This window comes from Leptinotarsa decemlineata, unplaced genomic scaffold, assembly GCF_025532065.1.
Source record: "Leptinotarsa decemlineata unplaced genomic scaffold, Ldec_3_MD MMD2_tig00000199_RagTag_RagTag, whole genome shotgun sequence".
NCBI lineage: Eukaryota > Metazoa > Arthropoda > Insecta > Coleoptera > Chrysomelidae > Leptinotarsa > Leptinotarsa decemlineata.
Genome location: NW_027412544.1, coordinates 6,552,914 through 6,578,723, shown reverse-complemented (window position 1 = coordinate 6,578,723; position 25,810 = coordinate 6,552,914). Strand labels below are relative to the sequence as shown.

Here is a 25,810-nt window from a genome sequence, read left to right as displayed (position 1 = left end):
TATTATTGCAGAGAAACTTCTCATGAAATAATGCTACATGAATAGCATTTTAAAAGTGTTGTTCTTGACGAAGAATTTCAAGAACGAGGTTTTAACGATGAACCAGAACAAGAATGTTTCCTACTAGTTCACCAAACTCAAACACCTGTTCATGCAGCTGCAGTTTCGTAAGAATGTATCATCTTTTCCACCAACCGATTTCGTAGAGTCTTTGAAGTCCACTAGATACTCATTAGGACAACAAGAGGATTGTTCTGAATTCTTGTTCAATACTCTTCGTGAGCAGGAAAATAGCAAAATCAACACTCCTAACCGCTCTGGATTGAATGATTCTGTACACTTTATCTCGTCTTGTGTTTGTAGATCTTTTGCTGGAATAATCCTTATAGTGTCCGACCGAAAGTTCGGTTTCGGTTTCCGTCGAGTTTCGGCAAAAAACGGGTTTCGGTTTAGTTTCGGTTTCGGCGCCAAACCTGCCGAAACTATGACCGAAACCGAAACTGCATTCGGAAGTTTCCGCACTGTGATCGGTCATGTTCGGCGCGTTGAATTACATACAATCGACGAAGACATTTTGCCGCTTCCACGTGTCTAATCATGTCGTGACTATTGTGATATTAGGTATCAACTCAAATAAGTAATTTTATGTTTAATATTTTTGAAAACCCATCAATAATTTTCAAAAGAAGAATCTACACCTACTCAAATTAACACCTCACCTATTTTAGGTATTTTTAATGTGTTTCGGTTTCGGCCGAAACTGAGACTGTTGCCGAATCGGTCGCAAAAACCAGTTTCGGTCGGACACTAAATCCTTACTTGTTTACTTCGTAGACATGTTCAAGAGGTAGCAAAACCTTTGTGACTTTCTGGAACTTCAACTAGCGTTTCCTAATATGATTGAAAGCCAGTCCTACAAAGCTTGTTGTTGAATCATCTGAAAATAGAACTTTCCACTGGTGATGATCAACTGTACAGCTGAGGCACCAGTCAATCTAATAATAACACTGATGATCTTCAAACATGACCCAATCTCTGACGAAAGCACCAAACTCTTACGAAGGTGCGAAATAGATGAACACTTCAATCTTGTAGACCACTATTATAATCTTCATGCAGGCATTATTCACTGTGGTTCTGGCGTAGAATTTGATCATTAATACGCATTTGTCAAAGACGAAACGATCTGGTTTAAATTTGACGATAGTCATGTCACTAAATATTCTAGCGATATTTTGAATTTATTAGAGCCTCTGGAGACACTTTACATTCTATTCTATAAAAGAGAGGACATTGACAGATCAAGATCTTCAGTTGATGTGGTGCTGCAGGTTTTTCCGGGTTTTCCTGCACCTGAAAAAACAAATGCGCCTCTGGCATCAATCAAGTCGCCCCAGGGCGCCAATTAATTTTTGTTGTTGTTTCATAACTTCATAATTTGTATTACTTTGAGAAAATAAATTATGCCATCAGTAAAGTTTTCTGAGGTTACTAATACTCAATAGTTCAATAATACGCTAATTGTGACCTCCGCAACACCAGCAATCTAGAATGATTCTTCCTCCGATAATATTAATGTTGTTTACACCACATCATTTAGCAATTCAATGACTCTATGAATAACTGTAACGTAAGTGGGGTACATTACAAGGAAGAACACAACAGAGACTTCGGACTTTAATGATAAGAGTCATTTACGGTTGAATGTATCTTTTATTACTGTTTGATAATGAAATATTCCTTGATCTTTCACCAACTATCGCTTTATTATACATTATTTTCCCTGTGTCTAAGTGCAATAAATAATTTTTCGATTTAACCAACTCCAGTTTCAGTACATTTCATAAATCAAAGGACATGTTCTAAAACCTATTAATATGAAATTTTGTTTTATTACATATAGTCAGGAAATAGTAATTTTCTTAAAGTTGGTACAATTCATGAGTGGAAATAGAAAAAGTAGGGATAAATCTGGATATATGTTTTGGTAAAATTTATATTTTTGGAGTTTTTTACCGACCTACAGAGGCTTATATATAGGGTGTTTATAAAACATGCGGCAAAAAAATTAAGAGACTATTCCTTGGACTATTCTAAGGATATTTTGCCCTTTTATGAATTCTGATAGGGCGCTTTATTTCGAAGATACGGGCAAAAAAGAATTTCGACAATAACAATTTTGGTAATTTTAAAAGAAGCCGAAATAAAAGTGTAGCGTACTACACTCGACCTACCAAGTAATAAAAAATCTAACAATTTCGTTGGTACCTATCAACAAGTTCCGATTACTACAAACGGTTGCAGACATTCAATTTGGTGGGTGTAACGCAATCAGAAACGATCCTGGTGTTTTTGAAAGAGTTCGGGAGTCGATGAGGAGAAAATTGGATTCTTGCATCCGAGGGAGGGGTAGTCATTTTTCTTGTAGATTAAGAAACATTACATGTAATTTTTGGTAATAAATTGTTATTGAAACGAGGTGTCACAGTTTTACTATAAATATTATTCTTTTCAATAATTCACAATTATTTTCGCCGGTTTTGATTAAACGACATGTGTTTGTTATGAGTAACAAAGGGCTTCTTTTCATATAATTACATTTGGAATTTAAATTCCAGTGGCGTCGCTGGGGTTCATTTGATTGATGTTATGGTAGAACTCATTGCACGCCACTGTTTTCAACAAGTTTGATATCATTTGAAAAAGCTAAACTTTATCGAATCAGAGTCAGTGGCGTAGAAATTTGGATTACGCAGCATTTATATTCAAAAATGTGTTTTGATATTCGTCGCCATTTGAACAAACTTTGAAATGGAAATCTGTTTGGATAGTAGATAGAAGACGTATTCAAACTGGTAGTTAATTTGTATTTTATTCGGACAGCATAGGTGTTGCGTATGATATTAGAATTGTGCATAATTTTATTACTCATGTCATTTTCATCGACAACTGGTGTCGCCAAAACAAGCGATTTAAGATATCCAGTGGGCTTAAATCTGGAGATCTAGGTGACCATGGTTGAGGTCCCTCACGACCTATCCACTGGTGAGCAAAATCATCAGTAAGATATTCACTAACGGTTACACTGAAAAAGCGGGTGTCTAAGAATTCTGGCAATGCGTTTTCTAGAAATTGCCTATACATCACACCATTGAGTCAAGGAGAAAAAAAATTATGTCCTATGAGACCAAAAATTCCCGCCCAGATGTTCACCGAAAGTCCTGCTGAAAAACACTTTCTATAGTAGCATGGGGATTCTCGTAGGCCCGAATAAGATCATTATGGAAGTATTCGTATGCAAAATCTTTCAAATACTTAGATGTCTGATACTGAAATTGATAGAAAATTTTTGGGGGGTCCTTGTTGAATAATTGCTGTCAATTTTTTGCAAGAATTGCTTCCTCTAATTGTGATGTCATTATTGTCCTCGGTCTACCAGGACGCTGGGTGTGTTTTGTTAACCCAGATATGCCCAATGTCCTACATGTAGTACACCTCAAACTCGTCAAATCTTGTCTGAACTTGGAATAAAACGATCTAGTATTGTTGTCCTCCCGTTAGTGTACTGTTGCCTTCCGTGCATGATGTTAAGATATTAGTAGGGAGACTAATGATTGAAAGTGGGAAGAAATTATAATTTGTGGAATTCTCGAAATGGCTGAGTACGGTGTAAACTTCGCAAGGTGAGTCATCATTTTCAGATTTTGGATGAATGTAAAATAATAATTTTCTCGTTTTCACTTAGTTGGAAGGTATATCTAATATCCAACATACAGATGAATAATCATGTCATCTTAGTATTTTTGTTCTACGCATGTGAATATATGTGACCTATATTTAGGACAATGGGAACATACTATACCATTATGATTTTTTAGGGGATTTTCTCTGCATGAAGCTTTGGCAATGAATAATTTACCTGCGTCACAATTGCAAACTAAATGTGAGGTATCATCTAAATATCACTATGATTCTGACTGGGATTCAGACGATGAAATACCATTGTCACAAATGAAAGAAAATTTGAGTGGAATTGACACCAGTCAGGGAAAGAAAACATCGAACAATAAGAAGAAAAAGAAAAAAGTTTACAATTATGTGAGAGAAGATATTCAGAATAATAATGATTTATTTGAAAAGTCTCAAAGTGAGAATGCAAGCGAACATAACCCTTTTCAGTTATTTTCGCTCTTCTTTGATGAAACGATTCTTCGAGACATCACTGAAGAAACAAATAGGTATGCATCTCAGAAAAATAGGTCCATTCGGGTAGATATTAGCGAAATGAAAAGTTTCATTGGAGTCCTTATTCTGAGTGGCTATGTTCCACTTCCCAGAAGGAGAATGTTTTGGGAACGAGCACAAGATACTAACAGTACTTTAGTTTCCCAAGCAATATCTAGGAACAAATTTGAATACATTCTCTCAAATATTCATTTTCAGGATAACAATATTTTGGATCAATCAGACAAGTTTGCCAAAATCAGACCTCTCTTTACGTATCTGAAAGGAAAGTTTCTAGAAAATGCTTACATTGAACAGGACCATAACGTTGATGAAGCTATGGTTCCCTATACTGGCAGACATGGCTGTAAATAGTATATCCATGGAAAGCCAATTCGATATGATTATAAGTTATGGGTCAGAACCACTCGTCGGGGATATATAAATTGGTTCGAGCCCTATCAAGGTGCTGCTACAAATATCAGCGAAATATATAACGAGTTGGGTGTTGGAACTTCAGTGGTACTCGAATATGCTGATACTATACAATCAAAATGGAAAGATTTGAAATTTCATCTATTTTTCGATAATTTTTTCACGTTTATACCTTTGGTAGAGCATCTTACTTTGAAGAAACTATATGGTAGTGGAACAATACGTGAAAATCGTATTCCAAGTAGTACTTTGGGTAGCTCCAAAGTGCTAAAAAAACTCCACGAGGAACTTATAATTACAATAAAATTACTGATCAAAATATAGTATTTGTCAAGTGGAATGACAATAACATTGTTACATTTGCTTCCAATGCGGTTGGAGTGAACCCTTTACACACCGCTAGACGATACTCCCAAAAAGAAAAAAAGTTTATTCAAGTTGATCAACCTCATGTCGTCCAAATGTATAATAAAAGTATGGTCGGAGTTGATCGTTCTGATCAAAACATAAGTTTATATCGGACATTTGTGAGAGGCAAAAAATGGTACTTTCCTTTAGTAACCCATTGCGTAAACATGGCAGTACACAATGCGTGGCAATTACACAAAAACTCTGGAGGAGTTATGGATCAGCTGTTCTTCAGAAGGAGTATTGCCAATACCCTACTCACCCAAAATAAAAAGGAATCCACCTACCAGAGAGGACATTGTTCAAAAAATATGTGTTTGGAGTTGCGCTTTGATCGAATGGACCATTTGGTTATACCCCAAGAAAAACAAACACGATGTGGTTCTTGCCACCAAAAAACTACCACTAGGTGTCGAAAGTGTGACATTGGTTTGCATGTTAAATGTTTTGTAGCCTACCATACTAAATAAATTTTTATTGTCCTAAACATTTGTAGTATAACTTCTGCCCATTGTCCTATATATAGTACAGCCTGTAAAACTTTTTTGGATTTTTTTTTGAAAAACCAAAATTTATATACAGTTTTTTATTCTGAATCAGAAATAATATAGAATTGCCTCGTGATTGGCCCCAAAATTATTTGGGCATATCTGGAGATCCGGTTACGCGGTTATGCGCAGTCTAACTTGTAATCTGTTGAAAGTTCTTTCTGCTGGATTATCTCTGTTAGGATATTTTTCTCGATAGAGTCGACGGGCTTCAGCAGCATTTCCATTTGCTAGTCCATAAACGAGATGCATTTCAGGTAATTCATAATTATCCACATTTACTTCATAGTATGTACTAATTCAATCTTGTTTGCATGATGAAACAGTTTGATGATACTATTATACTTGTAACCTACTAGTGACTTGCACCTACTGTGGTTAACAATCAGCATTCTTTTATCGATGGTATTACATATAAATTCTACGAAAAAATGAAAGAAGAATCTTGAAAAAATCAAGAATGTCGTACAAGCAGTGTCATGGTTAAATTATTTTTCACTTTACAAAAATAATGTCATTTATTATTAATATTTTGAGTTTGTAATACAAATCATGAAATTATGAAACAACAACAAAAATTAATTGGCGCTCCGGGGCACCGGCGCGACATTGATTACAGTGACGCATTTGCTTTTTCAGCTGCAGGAAAACCCGTAAAAAGTTGCAGCACCACATCATCTGAAGATTTTTCTTCAAACAAAATGTAGGGTGTCTCCAGAGACTCCAATAAATTCAAGACATCGCCAGAATACTTAGTGACACCACTATCGTCAAACTTAAACCAGTCCGTTTCATATTTGACCAATGCGTAATAATGACCAGATTCAACGCGAGAACCACAGTAAACAATGACTGTATGAAGATTATATTAGTGGTCTGCTTGATTGAAGTGTTCATCTATTTCGAACCTTCGTAAGAGTTTGGTGCTTCCATCAGAGGAGAGTCATGTTAGAAGATCATCAGTGTTATTATTAGATTGACTGGTGCCTCAGCTATACTTGTTTTCTTATAATAGTCAATTAGTTTGGCGCATGTTAGGCAATACAGTCGATCATCACTGATTAAAAGTTCCATTTTCAGATGATCTATCTAACAATAAGCTTTGCACGGACTGGTTATCAATCATATTAGGAAACGCTAGTTGAAGTTCCAGAAAATCACATACGTTTTTGCTACCTCTTGAACATTTACTAAAAAAATCTGTTTAAAATCTGTTTTTCCGTTAACCAGCTATCGCACCCCTACGAACGACAACCCTCAGAAGTCGAAACTTGTGGGAGCTAAGGATTAACGAGGTATTACCTTTTAACGTGTGATTCCTAATACGGGTTGGACGGTAGCAAGTGAAGATCGATCGTTCAGACTAGGGCTTGAACCACCGACCAACACGGCAGTCAATTCGAGTGAGTGAACCCCACGCCGAACCGCTTGGCTACCGACTGACCTAGAAAGTAGACAAATGAGGATTTTTCCAGCAAAAGATTTACAAACACAACACGAGATAGACTGTACGGAATCATTCAATCCAGAGCGGTCAGGAGTATTGATTCTGCTTTTTTTTTGCTCACGAAGAATATTTAACAAGAACCTCAAGAATTAGGAACATTCCTCTTGTTTTTATGAGTATCTAGTGGACTTCAAAGACTTCAGGAAACCGGTTGGTGGGAAAGATGATATATTCTTACGAAACTGCAACTGCATGAACATTCCAGTAATGTCATGAGTTATTTCAACCTCGCTTGGTTTGACAGGTAATTGAATCAAAAGTAAATAATTGGTATCCCTCGTTTCAACACATATTCAATTTTCACTTCTATTGGAAAATGTTTAAAAATATAAAAATATATTCCAAAAGAGCTTTTATACAAATGCACTGAAAATGACAAAATAATTTTTGCCAATGTTTGATCTAGATTATTCTATGGGTAAGATGCTTTTTGCGGATACAAAATAGGTAATCCTGCGCAGAAAGATTTTAAATATGTTGCAGAATAACCTAGATCAAACAATTGAAGAAATTATTTTTTGAATTTAGTGCTGTTGTAAAAAATCTTGTCTTTAAACAAATTTTATTTAATAGTTGTTCAATCTGATAAAAATATCAAACTTGGAGGTTTTTATCATAAATATCAATCAGGTAACCCTCTGTGACGCCACTAGAATTATTATATGTTATCTAATTTCATGAAAAGAAGCCCCTTGTAACTGATAACAAACACATCAAGTTTCAGTGAAATTGGCTAAAAACCTTTAGAGTTAATAATAAAAGAACAATATTTTCAGTAATACTTTGACACCCTGCTACTCGGAAACGAAGCAAATTAGGACACACGTTTATTTGAACTTTTTTCCATAATATATGAAAAAAAATTACCGCCTGGAATTATTGACATCATTTAGGATACCTTCGCTATTAATCGGTGATAATCATGCAATGTCAAAATGATAATTAATTGACGGCCATAATCGGCAATGCTCCACATTTTAAAAACAAATTTATAGCGATGATATATGGAGACGGTTTCTGTTTTCTGCATATATCGCAGTTCAAATGTGTAATATTTTCTTGATAAAACTTTACCACGTTCTGTATAAAGTTCGAATAATCTTAGTTTGCAAAATTTAAGTTCCCTGAATGATACAAAATTGTAATGAAATGGTAATACTGCTTCCAACATTTCTTCAACGTATGATTGTTTTTCAACACCATTTTAGCCGAACTAAGAATCTTACTTCACTACGAATCAGCATCAGAACATATAAAAATAATGAATATTTCTAATCAAAATTTCTGGAGTAAACAGCCTTAACTCTCATTAGTTTTAATGATGACATAAATATTTTTGGAAATATTCTCCATTCCATTTTCAAAATCGTTATGAACATCCTGCATCGAAAGTCATCGACTGATTATAAAAAACTACTAAAATGGGTCCTCTAATAAAATGTTGCTTTGTCAAACTTTACGATTTATTGAAATTCTTTGCCCAGAGCACTCGGTACATGTCTATTTCATCTAGTGTTCATAAAATTAGGTTGATGAAAGTTTTCAAAATGAAATAATAGTTTCGTTAAATTTTTTCGGCAACCGTTCGTGAAGTACGCACTTCCCGGATAATTTTTCTTGAAGGAAGTAACATTTTTCCGGCCTAGTCCGGGAAGAATCACGTCGTTGATGTCATTGTAAATATGAAAATCTTGGTAGGTATGGTTTTGATAAATGCAGTTGATTATTACCATTGCACCGGAATAACGACTGACAGCTACTTGACATGAAATTAGTTGACATTTTGATTTTTCAAAGTTTGCATGTTTTTTTTGCAATTATTGCAATAAACCATAGAAAGCAGCAGCGCTAGTGAGTTTGAAAATGTGCCTTACGAAATTTCCAATGTAGCAGCTACTGTTTGAGCACAATTATTGACTTAAAAATAAAAATTGTCGAAATGATTGGATATGAAATAATGCAAAACTTTTCCAGAGAATGTGATTTAGGCTTATTTGGCGAAAAAATCTGAAACTGTCAAATCCTCTTTCTTGGGAAGCATATATACTCTATGTTGAAAAATACCATTTTAGTGAAGAAAAATGTATACATATCCATTTTCTCGAAGATTATCGCATTTCTTAAAATGAGGAATGTTATAGAGGTTATAGAGGAAAGAAATCAGAAGTCTTCAACAGCGAGCAGATCAACAAACTCATTAAGGAAGCAAATAATGAAAGATATCTAATGCTAAGGTAATTTTAATAAAATATCACGATTGTAAGATATAAAAGTATATCAACTTAATTTGCTTTCTTATGGAGATCCTTCTAGATCTACCTCCTCTCCACATTTTTCTGGAGAAAGAGGCTAGATGGATTCCATATAGACTTGTGCACATCGCCAATTGCACAAATCAATCTAATGCAGATTACACTACACTGCTGATTAACACTGGAAGTCACAGCATTCTGGAAATGACATTTGCCATTTTACCTCCAACTGTCAACTACGAACTGCCTTATACAGTACTTTTTCCGAGTAGAAAGGACTGGATCCTTCGGGAGGAGGAGATATCAAGAGCAGATAGTTGTTGGTTCAAAGATGAATCAAAAATGGCTTCAGGCTCTGGTGCAGGTGTTTTCAGTTGCAGACCCAGTATAGAGATATCAACCTGCCTAGGGACCTATGCGACTATATTTCAAGCGGAAATCTGTTATTGAATTGTGTGCGGGTGCGGAGAGATTGGTGGAATCCAACCTCATACACAAATCAATAAAAATATTGTCGGATAGCCAAGCGAAGTTGGAAGCTCTTGGCTCCTACCGAGCAACGTCTAAATTGGTAGCAAATTGCCAAAAACGACTCTCCTAAATAGGAAGACTAAACATATTGTCTCTGGTGTGGATTCTTGGCCATACTGGCCTGGAAGGCAAGGAGGCTGATGACTCACTTGCAAAGGGGGGTGCTGCAAACAGCTTCATCGGACCAGAACCTGTTATTGGCATCGCTTTAGGTTTCGCTAAACAAACATTGAACACATGGATGGCAAGAAGATTTAAGGAGTTCTGGCAAAATCTCCCAGGATCGGTTCACTCCATGGCATTCTTACACCCTTCAGAGCTTGAAACAAAACAGTTGTTGGACTACAGTAGGGATGAATTACGATGTCTAACAGGCCTCCTCATAAGTCACTGTCGTCTGAACCATCATATGCAGAGACTCGAACTGCCGGAAGACAGTGTGTGTAGAAACTGCAGAGCATTTACTTTATGCCTGCCCCGCTGCGGAACGAATCAGGTTTTCAGAGTTTGGCAGAGCCACACTCTTACCGTCTGACCTGAAAGATCACTCACCCTATAAACTAATCAGCTTCGTTAAGAAGCTGGGTTTATTTGGTCTAGTTTGAATGGATGTGAGCCTCCATAGACCCTTGCGGGTTGCGGTGGAGGTTCGAATATACCCACTCACTTTTGACCCAACCTAACCTAACTTAGGTAGCAAGAATTATTGGGTTATCCGGTGTGCGTAGACAGAAAAAGTAACAACAATGGTAACAACCTGGTATTTTCACAAGCAATGTCATGGCTTGTGAAAATACCAGGTTCCAAAACACATTTTGAGAGAAGTTTTGTTGTAATTGGGCAAAAAATCTATTATGTTTACGGCCATCCCATACTCCACCTAACAGATTATTTGTGAATTACAAAAAAGAAAAATCTTTGATTCAGCCTAGTATCCGCAGTTCTGGTAATCTCGGATTGAGAAATGCAGAATTCAGGCAATAGAATTTTTTAATTTCAGTCACGCTATTTGCTGAAAATGGTGGAAACATCACAAGTTTGAAGAGAAACGGTAGCTGGAAGTCTGCCAATGTCGCTGAAGGATATCTATGTAGACAATTCACTTACAAATTAAGTTTGTCAAGACCATTCAAAGATTATCAGATGAAAACAATCATTGTGAAAGAGAAACTTTACCTTCTTGTTCTGACTTCAACAAAAGGCATTCAAATATACCAAGCATTATGAAAAAATTGAATCCCTTCAATATCAGCAATTAATCATCATACAAAATATAATAATAATAATAATGATAATAATAATAATACAATTTCATTAAATTACAGTTTTTTTTACAAATTGAGTGCACCTGATCTCATAATGAGATCGTCTTGTGCCTAAATAGTACTAATTATTTAGTGTTTGAACATTTGATATGTGATATATTATAAGCCTAAATAATATAATAATAAAGAAAATAATCTAAAATTATCAGGAGCTAAGAGACTAAACTAATATTATAAGAAACTAGTTGTCCGCGGCTTCGCCGTGTATAATTATGAAATTATAGTTCTGATTAGTACTATTTTGCCGTATCGCTGCTGTTCCAATGTTTTGACAGAATCAGAATCAACGAACTTAAGCGTGCGCAGCGTTATAGAACAGTGCTTTCAAAAAATGTTCTACAGCGCCATCTAGTGGCGAGTTACAGAAAAAATGATAGCCTAAAAACCTTCTCTATGAAAAATTACTTATACATGTCAAGTTTCATCACGATCGGTTGAGCGATGTAAAAGTTTATCATAGATTGAGGAACTGAGAGAATTGTATATTGGCATTCATTGTATGAGTACTTCAAGAGCTCTAGAGTTCATGAGAATGAAGAACACATCAGCTTTTTGCAGAACTGTTTATAACTATGAATATTTTTTATAGACTCTGGGATGTAATTGTAAATTTTAGGGCCATTGAATGCTATCGATTTCTTATAAAGGGTAGAATTAGGACGGGGAATATTTAAATGTTTCAGACATTTTTATCTTGTGCCTTTGTACTGTGATTGTGGGAAATCTCTTGGTGTTGCGTTCTATTTTTGTACATGATTTCGCAATATGATGATGTTTTAAATCGAGCATTTTACTTTCTATGAAGAGCTGTTCGCTGGAAAATCTACGCCTATTCCTTAGTATTACTTTCAAAATCCATTTCTAACAATTTATCTGATTAGTATACGCAGGTCCCCATACTATTATTCCATAGGCTACTTTCAAGAAGAAGTGGAAGAATATCCCTGAGTTTATAAAATGCAAATACCAGTTTTTTGAGTTTGCTATTCAAATAGACTGAATGATTATCCCATCTGAGCATTTCACTGATGATAACTCCCAGATATTTGATTTCTGAAGTGTTTCGAATTTTCTTCTCACAATCGCAATTGGTCAGATCACATCTCTCATGAAATTTAATTGATTTCAGGTTTGGTTTAACTTTTGGGCTGTTTATGAAAGTTATGAATTCAGTCTTGTCTCATTTGAGCTCAAGAGAGATTACAGTCCATCCAACATTTGATTTGATATAAACCTTTTTCTGCGTTTTTCGTGACTTCTTGCCGATTTGTTCCATGGAACAGGGGAAACGTATCGTCCGCATATGAGATATCTCCACCTACTTCCATATTCAACATTTCATTGATATAGAGAAGAAATAACTTAGGTCCAAGGACTGTTCCCTGAGGAACACCATATTTGATTTCCGAAGATTCACTAAACTTATTTTTTATTTCAACAACAGATTTTCTCTTCGATAAATAACTTCTAAATAATGATAACGGTAAGTCTCTAATCCCGTATTTTTCAAGTTTTTTCAAAGTTTATCATGTGAAATGCTGTCGAAAGCTTTAGCTGAGTCTAAAAAAATGCCCAACACTTTTTTATTTTTATTGAGGTCCTGTAGATTTCATTTGTGAAGTAATGCAGTGCCTCTTCAGTGGAACTTCCTGCCTTGAATCCGAATTGTTTGGGAGAGATTAGTTGGTGGTGATCGACATGATTTTGTAACCTACTGGCTATACTTTTCTCATACAATTTTGCAATATTACTAATGACAGATATTGGTCGGTAATTATTAACAAAATGTGTGTCTCCGGCTTTGAATATAGGAGTAATGACCGCGTCTTTCAAACTGTTTGGAAAAACGCCACTTTGGAACATCAAATTTATCAGGTGCTCGAATCCATATAAATATTAATATAAATAAGAGTTAGAATATTTCTGTTAGTCTTCTGTTCGAATTTCAGTATTTAATACAAATGAGAATGTGTCTTATTGATTTGTCATTCTAAACGGTTGCCGACAAAATAGTGTACGTAATACGTCCTGGACTCGCAGACGTCCAGGACTCGCCTAAAAAAACAGATTCCTGGACTTGTTACGTAAATTGCTATTTTCTTACATTGTCCCAATTTATTTTACTCATGTAGTTGTAATCATTTATTTTTCCTCATTTAACATGTGTAACATTACTTCGGAGAATACATTTACGGTTATCAATATTGTATTTTTTTTTAATTAGTGAGTGAGTTTCCTCATTTATCCTTCTGATAAGTGTTAGGATTTGTCATTTTCATTGTGTTGTTACGGAACCTATGTGTTAAATTGTAATTAACAATTATTTAAAATAAATATAATATCAGTTTATGAAAATTGTTCATTCATTCATTTATAAAATGAATGTTACTATGTGTTACTTTGAATAATGTATTTCACGTTTGATTTTCAGATTCAAGAAAATGAAGCTTAACAAAATTCAGTTCCGTATTTTGGTTTTATTATTTCAAATCAATATTGTATACTTGGCAGGATCTGATAAAGGTGGGGAAGTTTTTTAGTATTTTATAATAGCTAGATTACCCATTGATATTAAAATAATTATCCTAGTTAATATTTCAACTTTTCATAACGAAAATCAAATGAATCTATTCCGGAAAACCTTTTGTAGTTTATGTTTACTACTTCAAATATTTGTAAATCGATTTTTTTATTTTTATGTATCCATTTTCAGATTTTCGTATATCTCTCCACGAAGAGGTCCTTAAGAACTTGTCCATTACCGCTGATGATATCAATAGTTCGATTGATTTCGCTTACAAAGTAACACATCATGTGCAAAGACTCGAAAATAATATTCAGTGGAAAGTGGATATGGAGAAAGGATCACCTAATCACGGAATATCTATTTTGTATCGACCAGACGAAGAAGCAGTAGAAAGGGGTAGAAAAGCACTTATAGCTTCAAAAGCCACAACGCAACTGAGTGGCAAACTTTGCGCAGAGTGAGTCACATTGAATTCAATAGCATTTACTTGTTTATGTAGGCATTAGGCATTCCACTTCAATGCAATAAATCGAAAATAGTCTGGCAAGGTTCACGGCTTTGTATGTGAAAGTAAAAAGTAATCTTCGAACTTGTGAAATTTTGAGGGGACATACAGTGCATTTAAAGTTCTCCCCCTTTTATTTTTTGAACGGGTCAACTCAAAAAATTGAAATTTGGGATGATGAAATTAATGCATGAATACTTTATTTTGAAGTGAAATCGACAGATGAAACTTTCAAGATGGCGACTGGGCGCCATCTGGGGCAAAAAATTAATGGAAAGCGGGGTCTTGTGACACACCTTTTTGAAGCTCCTGACAAATGCTTCACAACTCTAGAATATAATGTCAATATATTCAATTACTACAAAATGACTGAACTTTTAATAATTGCCTGAATACATTGACATTCAACTATATAATATGAAGTAATAAGCTTGTGGTCAGTTCAGAAGATGCTCGAAAACTTCTTGACATATGAACAGCCTTTCCGATATTTCAGTCCGAACATTTTAGAACACAGTAACGTCAATATCTCTACAAATATTCATTATTCTCTACCGTATATCCAATATTGGAGCAAGTTCAGTTTCGTACATTTTTTGCTTCAAATAGCCCTATGAAAAAAGTCCAAAGGTGTCAAATCTAGCGAGCGGGCTGGCCATTTTATAGGACCTCGACGGCCAATCCAACGACCGGGAAAAGTAGTTTCCAAATAGTTTCTTACTTGTCTGGAGTAATGTGGTGGTGCTCCATCTTGTTGGAATTCAATATCCATATCGAATTCGTTAGGATTCGCTTCGACGATTTCAGTGATGAGAGGGTTAACAGTAGTTTCCAGCATATTGAAATACAGTTCCTCTGTTGAATTTAAATCAATAAATAGAGTTCCTACAACATGGTTTCCCAATATTCCTGCCCAAACGATAATTTTTTCTGGATATTGGGTATGTGTTTTCGGAAAACGTGAGGGTTGGTGTCACTGCAATAACGGCAATTTTGTCTGTGAACATAGCCATTTAAAAAAATGTACATTTGTCACTAAAACAAAAATTGTGGAGATAGGTAGGATGCCTAGCAATGGTTTCCGTCATAATTTCGCAGAACTCTGTTCTTCGATCAGGGTCATCTTCAGTTAATTGGTATAACATTTTTATTTTGTATGGATGATACCTATTCCTCTTCAAAAGTCTCCACACAGTAGAAGGAGACACTTCACAAACATTCGCGACGGAATAAGTAGACTGTTCAGGATTTACTACCATCTCACCAATTATTTGCACTTGCTGCTCTTCCGGAATGGAGGGATGACCTGGGGGCTTTTTGTTATGTACACTACCGGTAGTTGTGAATTTGGATACAAGTTCCCTCAAATATTTTCTACAGATAGGACGATTCGGAAAACGTTCATTGAAAATCCTTTCGGTCTCGTGAAAGTTGCGCGTCGCACCGTAAATAAAAATCGCTTCAATTTTTTCTTCCAATGGACAAGAATTGATCATTTTAGAGATTGTTGACGTGGTACCATTCTTCTAGTAAAACCGAAAAGTAAATGAGAATATTCTAACTGAAAAATGATGTTAATTGTCGTACTGACATTTTTGCCGTTTTTATAAACAAAAAATAACTTAACAAACCTTATCGGGTTGTTGGAATTGCCATATGGCAGATAAAAAGGAATATTTCTAGAAATATCGATAATAATGTGTTTGTCTTCAGGAAATTATTAAATGTTCCGCCATTTTGTAGTAGGTGAAGATATTGGCTTCATATTCTAGGGTTGTGAAGTATTCGTCAGGAGTTTCAAAATGGTGTGTCACAAGACTCCCCTTCTTATTTATTTTTTTCCTAGATGGCTCCCAGTCGCCATCTTGAAAGTTTCATCTGTCAATTTCACTCCAAAATAAAGTATTCCTGTAATAATTTCACCATATCAAATTTCAATTTTTAAGTTGACCCATTCAAAAAATAAAAGGGGGACATTGAAGAAATGCACTGCATTGACACATTAATTTTATCACTGTAACTTCAAATGAGAAATGGTATGTTATAAAACAATTTTTGGAAGCATAAAACGTGCTTCGAAATGGCGTCTGGGTTTTTGAATTTTAGCTGAGAGTTCCCGAAAAATTAAATTTTTTTTATTGATTCGTATCAAGAAGGTCCCATTTACCTCTTTGCGGCAAACGTTCAAAGTGTTCCCAAAGATTGTAAAGATAATCGGATGTTCTTTGTGTTAAAAACATTAAGTCTCGTCGTTCATTTTGTATACGTTTACTTGTTTAGTCACTGTCACATAAAGTGATAGCATCATTTGAACGTATTGTGAACTTTAGCTTTTGCTGTTAATAATAAGTATATTTCAGTTTTCCCGATACTTTGCTTTCAGTATCACAAATAATTTGTTTGCGGTTCGGTAAATCTTCTAAGAATTTCTGATATATCCACAAAAAGAACTCAAGGGGAGATGAATCGTTTAATCTCGTGGTCCATTTGAAAGCACTCATCCTTCCATTCCATCTAGCAGAAAGTGCAGTACCGATGAAACATCTAGATGAGGAGCTATAATATAGATTTTTCTTCGTAGGAACGTTGGACGTTTTCAATAATTTTGATGAGCATTGGGTTGACATCATTCTCCAACAAGTCTAAGTAGATGAGTGTCTCATATGAAATTCCTGATCAGAAAAATGTTCTACTTTATGTGATCTCCCAAAATATCAGTCCGAACGTTTAATATTTGAGAATACTGAATATCAACCTCATGGCAAATTCTTGGATTCGTATCTACAATTATGTCGATTGACAATCCTATTGAGAAAAGTGTCTGAAAAAGGAAGTTGGGGTTATACCCTTATATAATTACTTCAAACATCATTTCACAAAATTATGAACAACTATCACTGTCGCCTTTTTTTCAAATCGTGAAGCCGTTGAGTATAATATGCTGCATTGATTTCAACAAAAACATTATTATCAAAAGAAGTCAAGGTTTTTCAAAAATAGATGCACCTTGGGTTATTTTCGAATCAACATACTTCAAAATTAATTTTTATGATCATAGTGGTCGTTCAATGTATCTCCCTTTGTTGATTTCTGAAGAGAGTGTTTGACTCTCTTCATTTTTAGTAGTTGAGTCAATAATCTTTCTTTATGCTTGAGGTAATCTAAACTCTTTTTATCCAGTATTGAGGCTTATGGTCTGGAAATTCGTCCCCCACATTAAGTTACCTATCTGACCAAGTCAAGTTTAATTTATCATTCTTGAACGTAATGCACTTTTGATTGATGAAATAATGATGGATATCATTATATATGAATAAATTTCATTCCCGAATTATTTTATCTATTCAAAGTTATATAAGGGTTTTCATATGTGACAAAAAACTTTTAAGACCATAATTTCATTTAAGTGATGTAAAAGCGGATTTCCACCAAACGGACAAAACCACAATAAAACAACAACTGTGTCAATTTCGACGAAACAAAAATTTGAGTTGTCAAAATAAAAAACATTTTGAAGACTTTGCGTTGTAGGCGACTGTTTTTGTGAACAACGAAATATCCCGTCGGCAGTGGAAAAGATCAAAAAGCGTCGGTGTTTTGTCTTTGTTTCTGTAAAACAGAGTTCACTATGTGAAAACGGTCGCCGACAACAACAAGCAACATATCCGTAATTTGTATTGCTTTCGCTCAAAATATTCGATTATGAAATAATCGCAGGCCATTATAAAAACACCCTCTAGAAAAGGCTTGATGAAAACTGTTCTTGTGGTGGAAACGATAGACAAAATTTCACAACAAAACACGCGACTCAGACTAATTTTTGTCTGTTTGGTAGTATTCGAGTTTTGAGTTTTGTTTTCGAAACTTTTTTAAGGAAAAAACACAAGCACTACGAGAAAATCCTTAAGGCGCTCGTAGAGCAGTGCCTGTGCGAAAATAGTGATTCCCGTTGGATTTGAATCGATGGAGATCAAATCTATTTGGAAAAAACGTTCTCAGGAAGTTTATTCCACATAAACGCAGTTTATGAAATGAAAGAGTTCTTAAACAGTGAAGTTTGAGGTGTACTGAGTTGAACCTCAAAACGGTGAGCAGCCACAGTCCGTCGGGTATTTCTGATATGTATCGCTCTTGGTGAATCAAATGTGTCAAGTCACTTGAAAATTTCCCGTGAAAGTTTGGCCAGCAAACTGTCATGTCACACACGGTCAAAGAAAATATCAAGCGCAACAGCTCTTGACTCTTCATTATTCTCGATTGCGTTATTCCAAATATGGGTGTCATAGGACAGAAGGTCGCCTGTTGATCTTTGTTTCCGAAAGCCATATTGATGATCGCTCAAGATGTTGACACCTTCCACATAATTGATAATATGGTGGTTCACGGCTTTCTCCATAATTTTTGATATTACTGATAGCAAAGCGACTGGTCTATAGTTATTTGGAAGAGTTTTCTTGCCCTATTTGGGAACAGGCTGAACGCGTGCGATCTTCCAACAAAAAGGAAAATCCCCTTTCTTGTAAGACAGATTGAAAAGTCTGCAAAATTCTGGTGCGAGTTCATTTGCGGGCAGTTCATCAGGACTAGATGCCTTGTTGATATAAAGCTGTCTCCTTCGAAATTTGCCTGACTAGCCGCTGTCGAAAAATAATTTTCGTCATTGTGGATTTTAGGAATAGTGGGTGATACCTTTCCCAGAAAATCGACTTTGAAGTGGGATGCAAATTGTTCAGCTAGTAGGTTTGCTTTTTCTATGGCTGTTGTTGCAATTGGACCATCCGCTTGTGTAGTGGTAGAATTGTGGATTTTGTAAAGTTCTGATTGACAGCTTCAGCTATCGAGCAGAAGGATCTAGTCCCGTTGGGATTGGCAAGAAGGTTTTTCCCTAATTATCTGATTGTGAAGTTCTTCACTTTCATTTTTTCTTAGTTTGCTGTTGCGTGCATTAACAAATCTAGTTCGGTTTTCAGCACTGGGATTTTTGCGCCAATACCGATAGAGGAGATTTTTGGAGGCGCCAACTTGCTCGCAATTTTTTGTTGAACCAAGGTTTGCTGTTAGAAGATCGTTTCCTAGAAAAAGGAATATATGCATCCATGGATATAGAATGACTTCCGTGACATTAGAGGCGCAATTTGATGGATCTTCAGAGCTGAAACAAACATTTAGCCACGGAAAATTTCGGAAATGGTCTTGAAGATCCTCCCATCCATCTGATCTGTAATGCCAAACATTGCGCGGCTCAGATTGTTCCCCAACATTTATCAGTAATTCACTCAACACTGAAATGAGTTTGTGATCAGAAGATCCCAATGGATACCTTACGGTGACTGTGTAAAATTCTGGATTGGTTTTAAGATATAGATCCAGAAGACTAGCATATTCTCCATCACGGTCAGGAATCCTGGTTGGCTCATTTATAATCTGAGTATCTACCTAAGTCCGCTGCTTATTGCAAAAGTCTCAGCTTCGCGACCTTGTTCGTCGTTGATATTTGAAAATTTGAGTCATTCTATATTGCGGACATTGAAGACACCAAATATGGAAATTTCTGCGCTGGGATTTGCAGAAAGTCAATGGTGTTTGCAAGTGAATAGAATAGTTCCTTATTTGTGTATCGCTAGGTAATCGATGAACGCAACATAACAATAAAACAAGTTTTTTGTTTCTGTTTTTAAAAACGAAACTAGTCGCAAGCGAGTCCGTTTGGTGGAAATTCGTCTTCAGAATGTGTAAATTCGCTCAACTAATAAATGTTATTTTTATTTCAGTTTTTACCCAAATCACCACAAGTGTATGTCGCAAATAAATTATGTGAGTTTCAATGGGACTTTCCTTCATTCTTTATGTACTCACACAAATAAAATTTGCTCTCCTGAAGAATATCAGTATCCATACCGATCTTTGGATGGGTCATGCAACCACTTTAACAAAGGAAGTTTGGGAGAGGCTTTCACTGGATTCATTAGGTAATATGTTCTTAATTAAGGAAAAAGGGATATTTTTAAAGTAAATTAGGATTTGAAATAAAACCTGTTGGCTCTTTTTGACTTTCTACTTGTCCATCAAAATAAGAAAGTGGAAAACTTCTCAAAAAAATTATTGAATACATCAAAAAAACTCTCCACAAAGATGTGTGTATCAAGAACTTAAAAAAAAAATCCCTAACTACATACCTATATTTTGGGATAATACCAACTAACCGTGTTCTTATGACTGGGATAATATCAACTAACCGTGTGCTTCAAGTCTTTCCCTGATGAGGAGTTAAATATTGCTTCATCTTTCAAAATCTTTCCAAAAAGATGCTGATTGAGGAGTTGAGGATAACCGTTTTCTCTCCAATCTTTGGTAAACCTACAGATTGTAAGTTTCTTATGTAGGTTAGTGAAATTGTATTACAGTGCTATTACATAGCATTGCCTATTATTCTGTTTCAACTGAACGGAAAAAAGTGATTTTCGTATAATTCAATGTTCATGTATTCAATAGAGGTTGTTTCCAATTTGTTTTTCCTTCCAGTTTGTTTCTGGGAGAAACTTCTGTGCATGATCTACATATATTTGAGAATAGTTTTCATTACTGTACTTAACAATTACTTTTTCCCTTCCTTCAGAAGTTTCCCTTTACTATTTATTGATAAAAAATTTGAAATCCAAAATTATTTTACAGTGGTTCATTATTCCAGCATTTCAATTAACTATATTACTTCCAGAATTTTACCTTCTGATTATTCTGATGGAATTCGTATACCACGTAGAGCTCACGATAAGAGACCTCTTCCAAATGCCAGAGTACTCAGTAATTCACATGTTGACACTATCAAATATTCGAATTATCATATAACAATGGCTACGCTGCATTGGGCCCAATTTTTGGAACATGATTTGAGCAGATTTGCATCATCAATTATGAGTAAGTGACATTTGACACAAACATACAGGGTGTTCCTTAAACACATGCTAATATTTCAGGAGGTAATTCTTAGACCCACTTTATGAAAAAAACTTCCTATGGACGTATGTCCTAAACGCCTTAACTTTTGAGATACAGGGTGGCAAAGTTTTCAAAAATAATCAGTTTTTTAATAATAACTGAGACAATTTTGCAGACATCTTTGGCATATTTGGTACATATGTTCCATGCCTCAAGGCGCATTTTCTGATGTACAAAAATTTGTATTTTTTCAAACAGTGGCATCCCTACGGGTTTCGCATTGAATATTTTTGGGAAAAAAGTACTATGCCAATGCTTTCTTTTCAAAATAAAATCATTTTTAAAATCCTCATTTATTTTTGAGAAAATTTGATCTCCTGAAATTTCTTTGTTTGACGCATGATTTTCACTCAAAAAAATAAAAATCGACAGAAAGCAAATTAAGAAATTAGATCAAATCTAAAATGAATGAGAATCTGAAAATTGCTTCATAACGCATTACCAATTCCCTAATGATATTTGAAAACATAATCTGCAAAAAAATAAATTTTTCACAAAAACGAGTTTTATTTTATTTTGTGACAGTAAGTCTAAACGAATAGCACAAATTTGTTAATTAGTAATAATACCAAAACTGATTATAAAAATTGTTGGAAGTGGCCACCTGCACTTAGTATGCATGCTTCCGCCCTTCTACGCATGGAATTACGCACCCGTTCAAATATTCCCGGCGTATTTCGTATAGTTTCACACGAGGCAACTATTCGCTCTCTTAAATCTTCTAAAGTATTAACAGGAGTTGTTTACACAAGAGTTTTAAGGTGACCCCATAAAAAAAATCTAAACTGTTGAGATCGGGGGATCTTGCTAGCCATTGCTGAGGTCCTCCGCGACCTATCCAACGATTAGGATAAACTGTATTCAAATAGTTTCGGACAATTACACTGAAATGAGCAGGGGCGCCATCGTGCATGTACCACATCTTCCAATAACCCAGGTAAGTCTTCTTCGAGAAAGTGTAAATAAGAACGACCATCAAGGCGTCCTGGTAGAAAAAATGGGCCTATTAGATGATCACCTATAATTCCTGCCCATACATTAACCGAAAATTGGTGTTGGAAATGGGTTTCGGTTATTGCATGGGGATTTTCTTCAGCCCACACATGATTGTTATGGAAATTTTGAATAGCATTCCGAGAAAAATTTGCTTCGTCTGTGAACAAAATTTGTGTCTCAAACTGCGGATTTAGTGCAATACTTTGTAGATACCACTGACTGAAGTTCACACGCTGTGGAAAATCTCTGGGGAGTAATGCCTGCACTCTTGAAATATGGTATAGGTATAACAAAAAATCAACCAAAATACGCCAAACAATTTGATGACAAATATCCAGAGTTCTAGCGATCTTCCTCGTACTCGTCTCAAGATGTTCCTCAATTTCTTGCAGCACCGCTTCCTCAATTTCAGGAGTTCTTACTACACGAGTTCTACCTTCCGGAGTCCCTTTCTTGAAAGTACCAGTTTCCCCAAGTCGACGATGAATATTTGAAAAGGTTCGGCTATCTGGTAAGGCACGATTAGGATATCTTTCCTGATAAATGCGCCTGGCTTCTGTTGCATTACCATCGGCAAGGCCATATACGTAATGCATTTGCGCCATTTCCGCATTCGTATAATTTACCATATTTACTGATATTCAGAAAAACAGCGGACTACCAAAATAACTTCAATAACACTTCAAAATCAGTTTGTGACAGTTTTTAACAACAACACCTTACTTTAAACCAACATCAATATTAGCTACTGACGTTTGTACATACAGAGAATTCATTTTTTATTGATATGGTGGGTACGCTGTTTTTTCTGCTTTTAATCTTTAAAAGAAATCACATATCGACAAACTCCATATTTCCAAGAGGTGCAGTAAATAAATTCTGCTACACGTCATTTATTCCAGGATAACTAAATTTATGTTTTCAAAAATTATTAAGCGGTGCTGCGTTATGACGTAATTTTAATTGAGAACAGTGCATCTGACAACAAACAAATACCTTTTAGATCCTCAATTATTCTGCAACAAATCTGATCTCTTAGTTTGCTTTCAGTCAATGCACGATACCGCATCAGATTTTTAAGGAATTTATCCTTAAGTAAAGCGATTTTTAATTTTTTGAGCGAAAACAATGCGTCGGACAAAGAAAATCCAACAAATCGAATGTGCTCAAAAATGTATGGAGATTTTAAAAATAATTTTTAATTTAAGATAAAGCAGTGGCGTAGTATTTTTTTCGCCAAAAATATACATTTCAAAACTCGTACGTACGCCACTGGCAGAGAAAATTAAGAAAATTGTACATCAGAAAATGCGCCTTGAGGCATGGAACATATGTACCAAATATGCCAAAGATGTCTACAAAATTATCTCAGTTATTATTAAGAAACTGATTATTTTTGAAAACTTTGCCACCCTGTATCTCAAAAGTTAAGGCGTTTAGGACATACATCCATAGGCGTTTTTTCCTTAAAATGGGTCTAAGAATTACCTCCTTAAATATTAGCATGTGTTTAAGGAACACCCTGTATATAGATTTTGATATCGAAATCATCAATACATACAATGATCGTTTGCGCACCAATATAAAAACGTCCTAGCTCCACTTTATATTTATATTTGAAGAATTACGTCAAGCATTTGTTTGAAAAAGACTCATACTATAAAAACACTTTTGTTGGTTTGACTGAAAGTTGAAATTTGTTCAAATACTGAAAAAGTGATATTAAAAAAAACATTCAGCGATCTTATATCATTACCGTTTTTGCAACTAACAATGGCAGTAACTGACCTAACACTTTGTATAATTTTTACGTCATTTGTTGACGAGTCATTCATAAGCAAACAGACAAGTCTGGTATATATAAAATTACCATTTTGTCGTCATGAAAAATTAATGATTGAAAAAGGTTTCCTCAAAACAAATATTGCACATAATTGTTTTTTTCATTTTATAATTGTTCAAATGATTAGTTGAAGAATACATTTTCGAGTATGATTGGCATTTCATAACAGAAACCATTTCATTCATGAATATTTTAATAATCGTTTATTGAGTTGAAAATTTATAAAATAAATCTGATTATGACTTAATCAGATGACTTAATGACGAAAGTAATTAAAACTTTGAGAAGAAGTCTCATATAATTTTCTACAAATATTTAAATTCATTATGGGTTTCCATTGATAAATTGCCATTTTTTAATAGATTTTTTATTCATTATTTTCATTGTTGGCTGATTGTAAGATCGAGATAATAGACTTATGATATGAGAAATAAGATGCATATGTTTTCGAATGAAGATTATAAAGATATCTAAAGAAAACTGTATTGATTGTTGTTCCATGTCTTGTGGAAGGCTCATTTCGGTTATTATTGATTCGTAGTTCTAATTTTTATCTTGTAGAAAGTCCAAAAGTTGTCCAACTTCGGGCGCGAAATTAACATTGAAATCTCCTGCTGAATTTAGTGGCAACATATGATATTTTCTCCCTCTGCTCCTGCAGTAATATACGAAACGTAATTATCTCTCCTTCTATCTTTACTAAATTATACCTCCCTCTTAACTTCCGTTCGCTCGTCAAGAAGTTTTACTTCAGAAATAATACATTCTTCCGTTTTTCATAATACTTTTTAATATTGCACGATAACGATCTCTTGATTTGTCAAGAAACAAACTGAGTCCCACTTTTACCACATCAGTGCTGTTAGTTAGCCGACGAACCGTTAGTTAACGGAAGGTAACCTGACAGACAGTTCAGTCAAAGGTTTTGACCACCCGTAAATGACAACTCACTCCTTCAAATGACAACACTTATAGGTGGTTTCATGGTTTTGAAATGTATGTCGCAAGTTTTCAATTCGTGCAATCTAATACTGACTCAATTATTTTAGTAACGTGTAGCTTATTTTCTAGGAACGATTGAAACTATTTCAACACATTGCCCTATAATATTTCATTTTATCTTCAGTTATTATACATGAGACCGTTAGCTTAACAGCAAATTCTCTAAAATTATGGGATCACACTCATTTTGATCAATTGAGCTTGGTGTATGTTGAGATTATTTCCAGAGAAGGAAAATCAAACTAAGTTTGAAAATCCAGTACTTGAAGGGTACCTACATCTTTTTGACAACCTGAATTCTCTGATCCAAATCATCAAATTCAGTAAAATTATCTTTTCTCTCCCCGATGACCCGCGGCCTCCTAAATTCCTCAGTGCCATCCAACTCAACGTCACTAGCACTATCAAATATTTAATTTCTAGCCACTTCCATCGCGTTCATTTTGAAATAATATTTGTAAAATGCGAGGTTATATTTCACAGGTTAAGATTTAATAGGTACCCAATCGAGTATTCAATTTGAAACAACCGTTACCAACTTTAATTGTTAAATCTGTTATCATCTCACTACACTAGCTGATCGATCTGATGAAAGTGGGTCTGATATAACTTCTGAACTATTGGAGATGGTGGACATTCTGGTCGTTATTAACATTGATATTGAAGATGAAAAATAAACAAGAATCGTTTAGGAACAAGCTTATAGTATTC

The 25,810-nt window shown here is 35.0% G+C and overlaps 1 protein-coding gene across 2 annotated transcripts in view; it reads left to right on the top strand.

Moving 5' to 3' along the window:
- LOC111514949 (salivary peroxidase/catechol oxidase) overlaps positions 1 to 25,810 on the top strand; it is a 55,904-nt gene that overhangs the window by 7,243 nt on the left and 22,851 nt on the right. The window contains exons 1-6 of one of the 2 annotated variants that reach the window (XM_074172858.1): positions 8,681 to 8,973; positions 9,097 to 9,356; positions 13,662 to 13,753; positions 13,944 to 14,214; positions 20,034 to 20,231; positions 20,978 to 21,177. In XM_074172858.1, the coding sequence (XP_074028959.1) occupies positions 9,349 to 9,356; positions 13,662 to 13,753; positions 13,944 to 14,214; positions 20,034 to 20,231; positions 20,978 to 21,177 (769 nt within the window). In that variant the 5' untranslated portion in view covers positions 8,681 to 8,973; positions 9,097 to 9,348. Of the gene's footprint in view, positions 1 to 8,680; positions 8,974 to 9,096; positions 9,357 to 13,661; positions 13,754 to 13,943; positions 14,215 to 20,033; positions 20,232 to 20,977; positions 21,178 to 25,810 lie in introns of those variants that run through there. The other variant, XM_074172859.1, reaches the window with a different exon arrangement.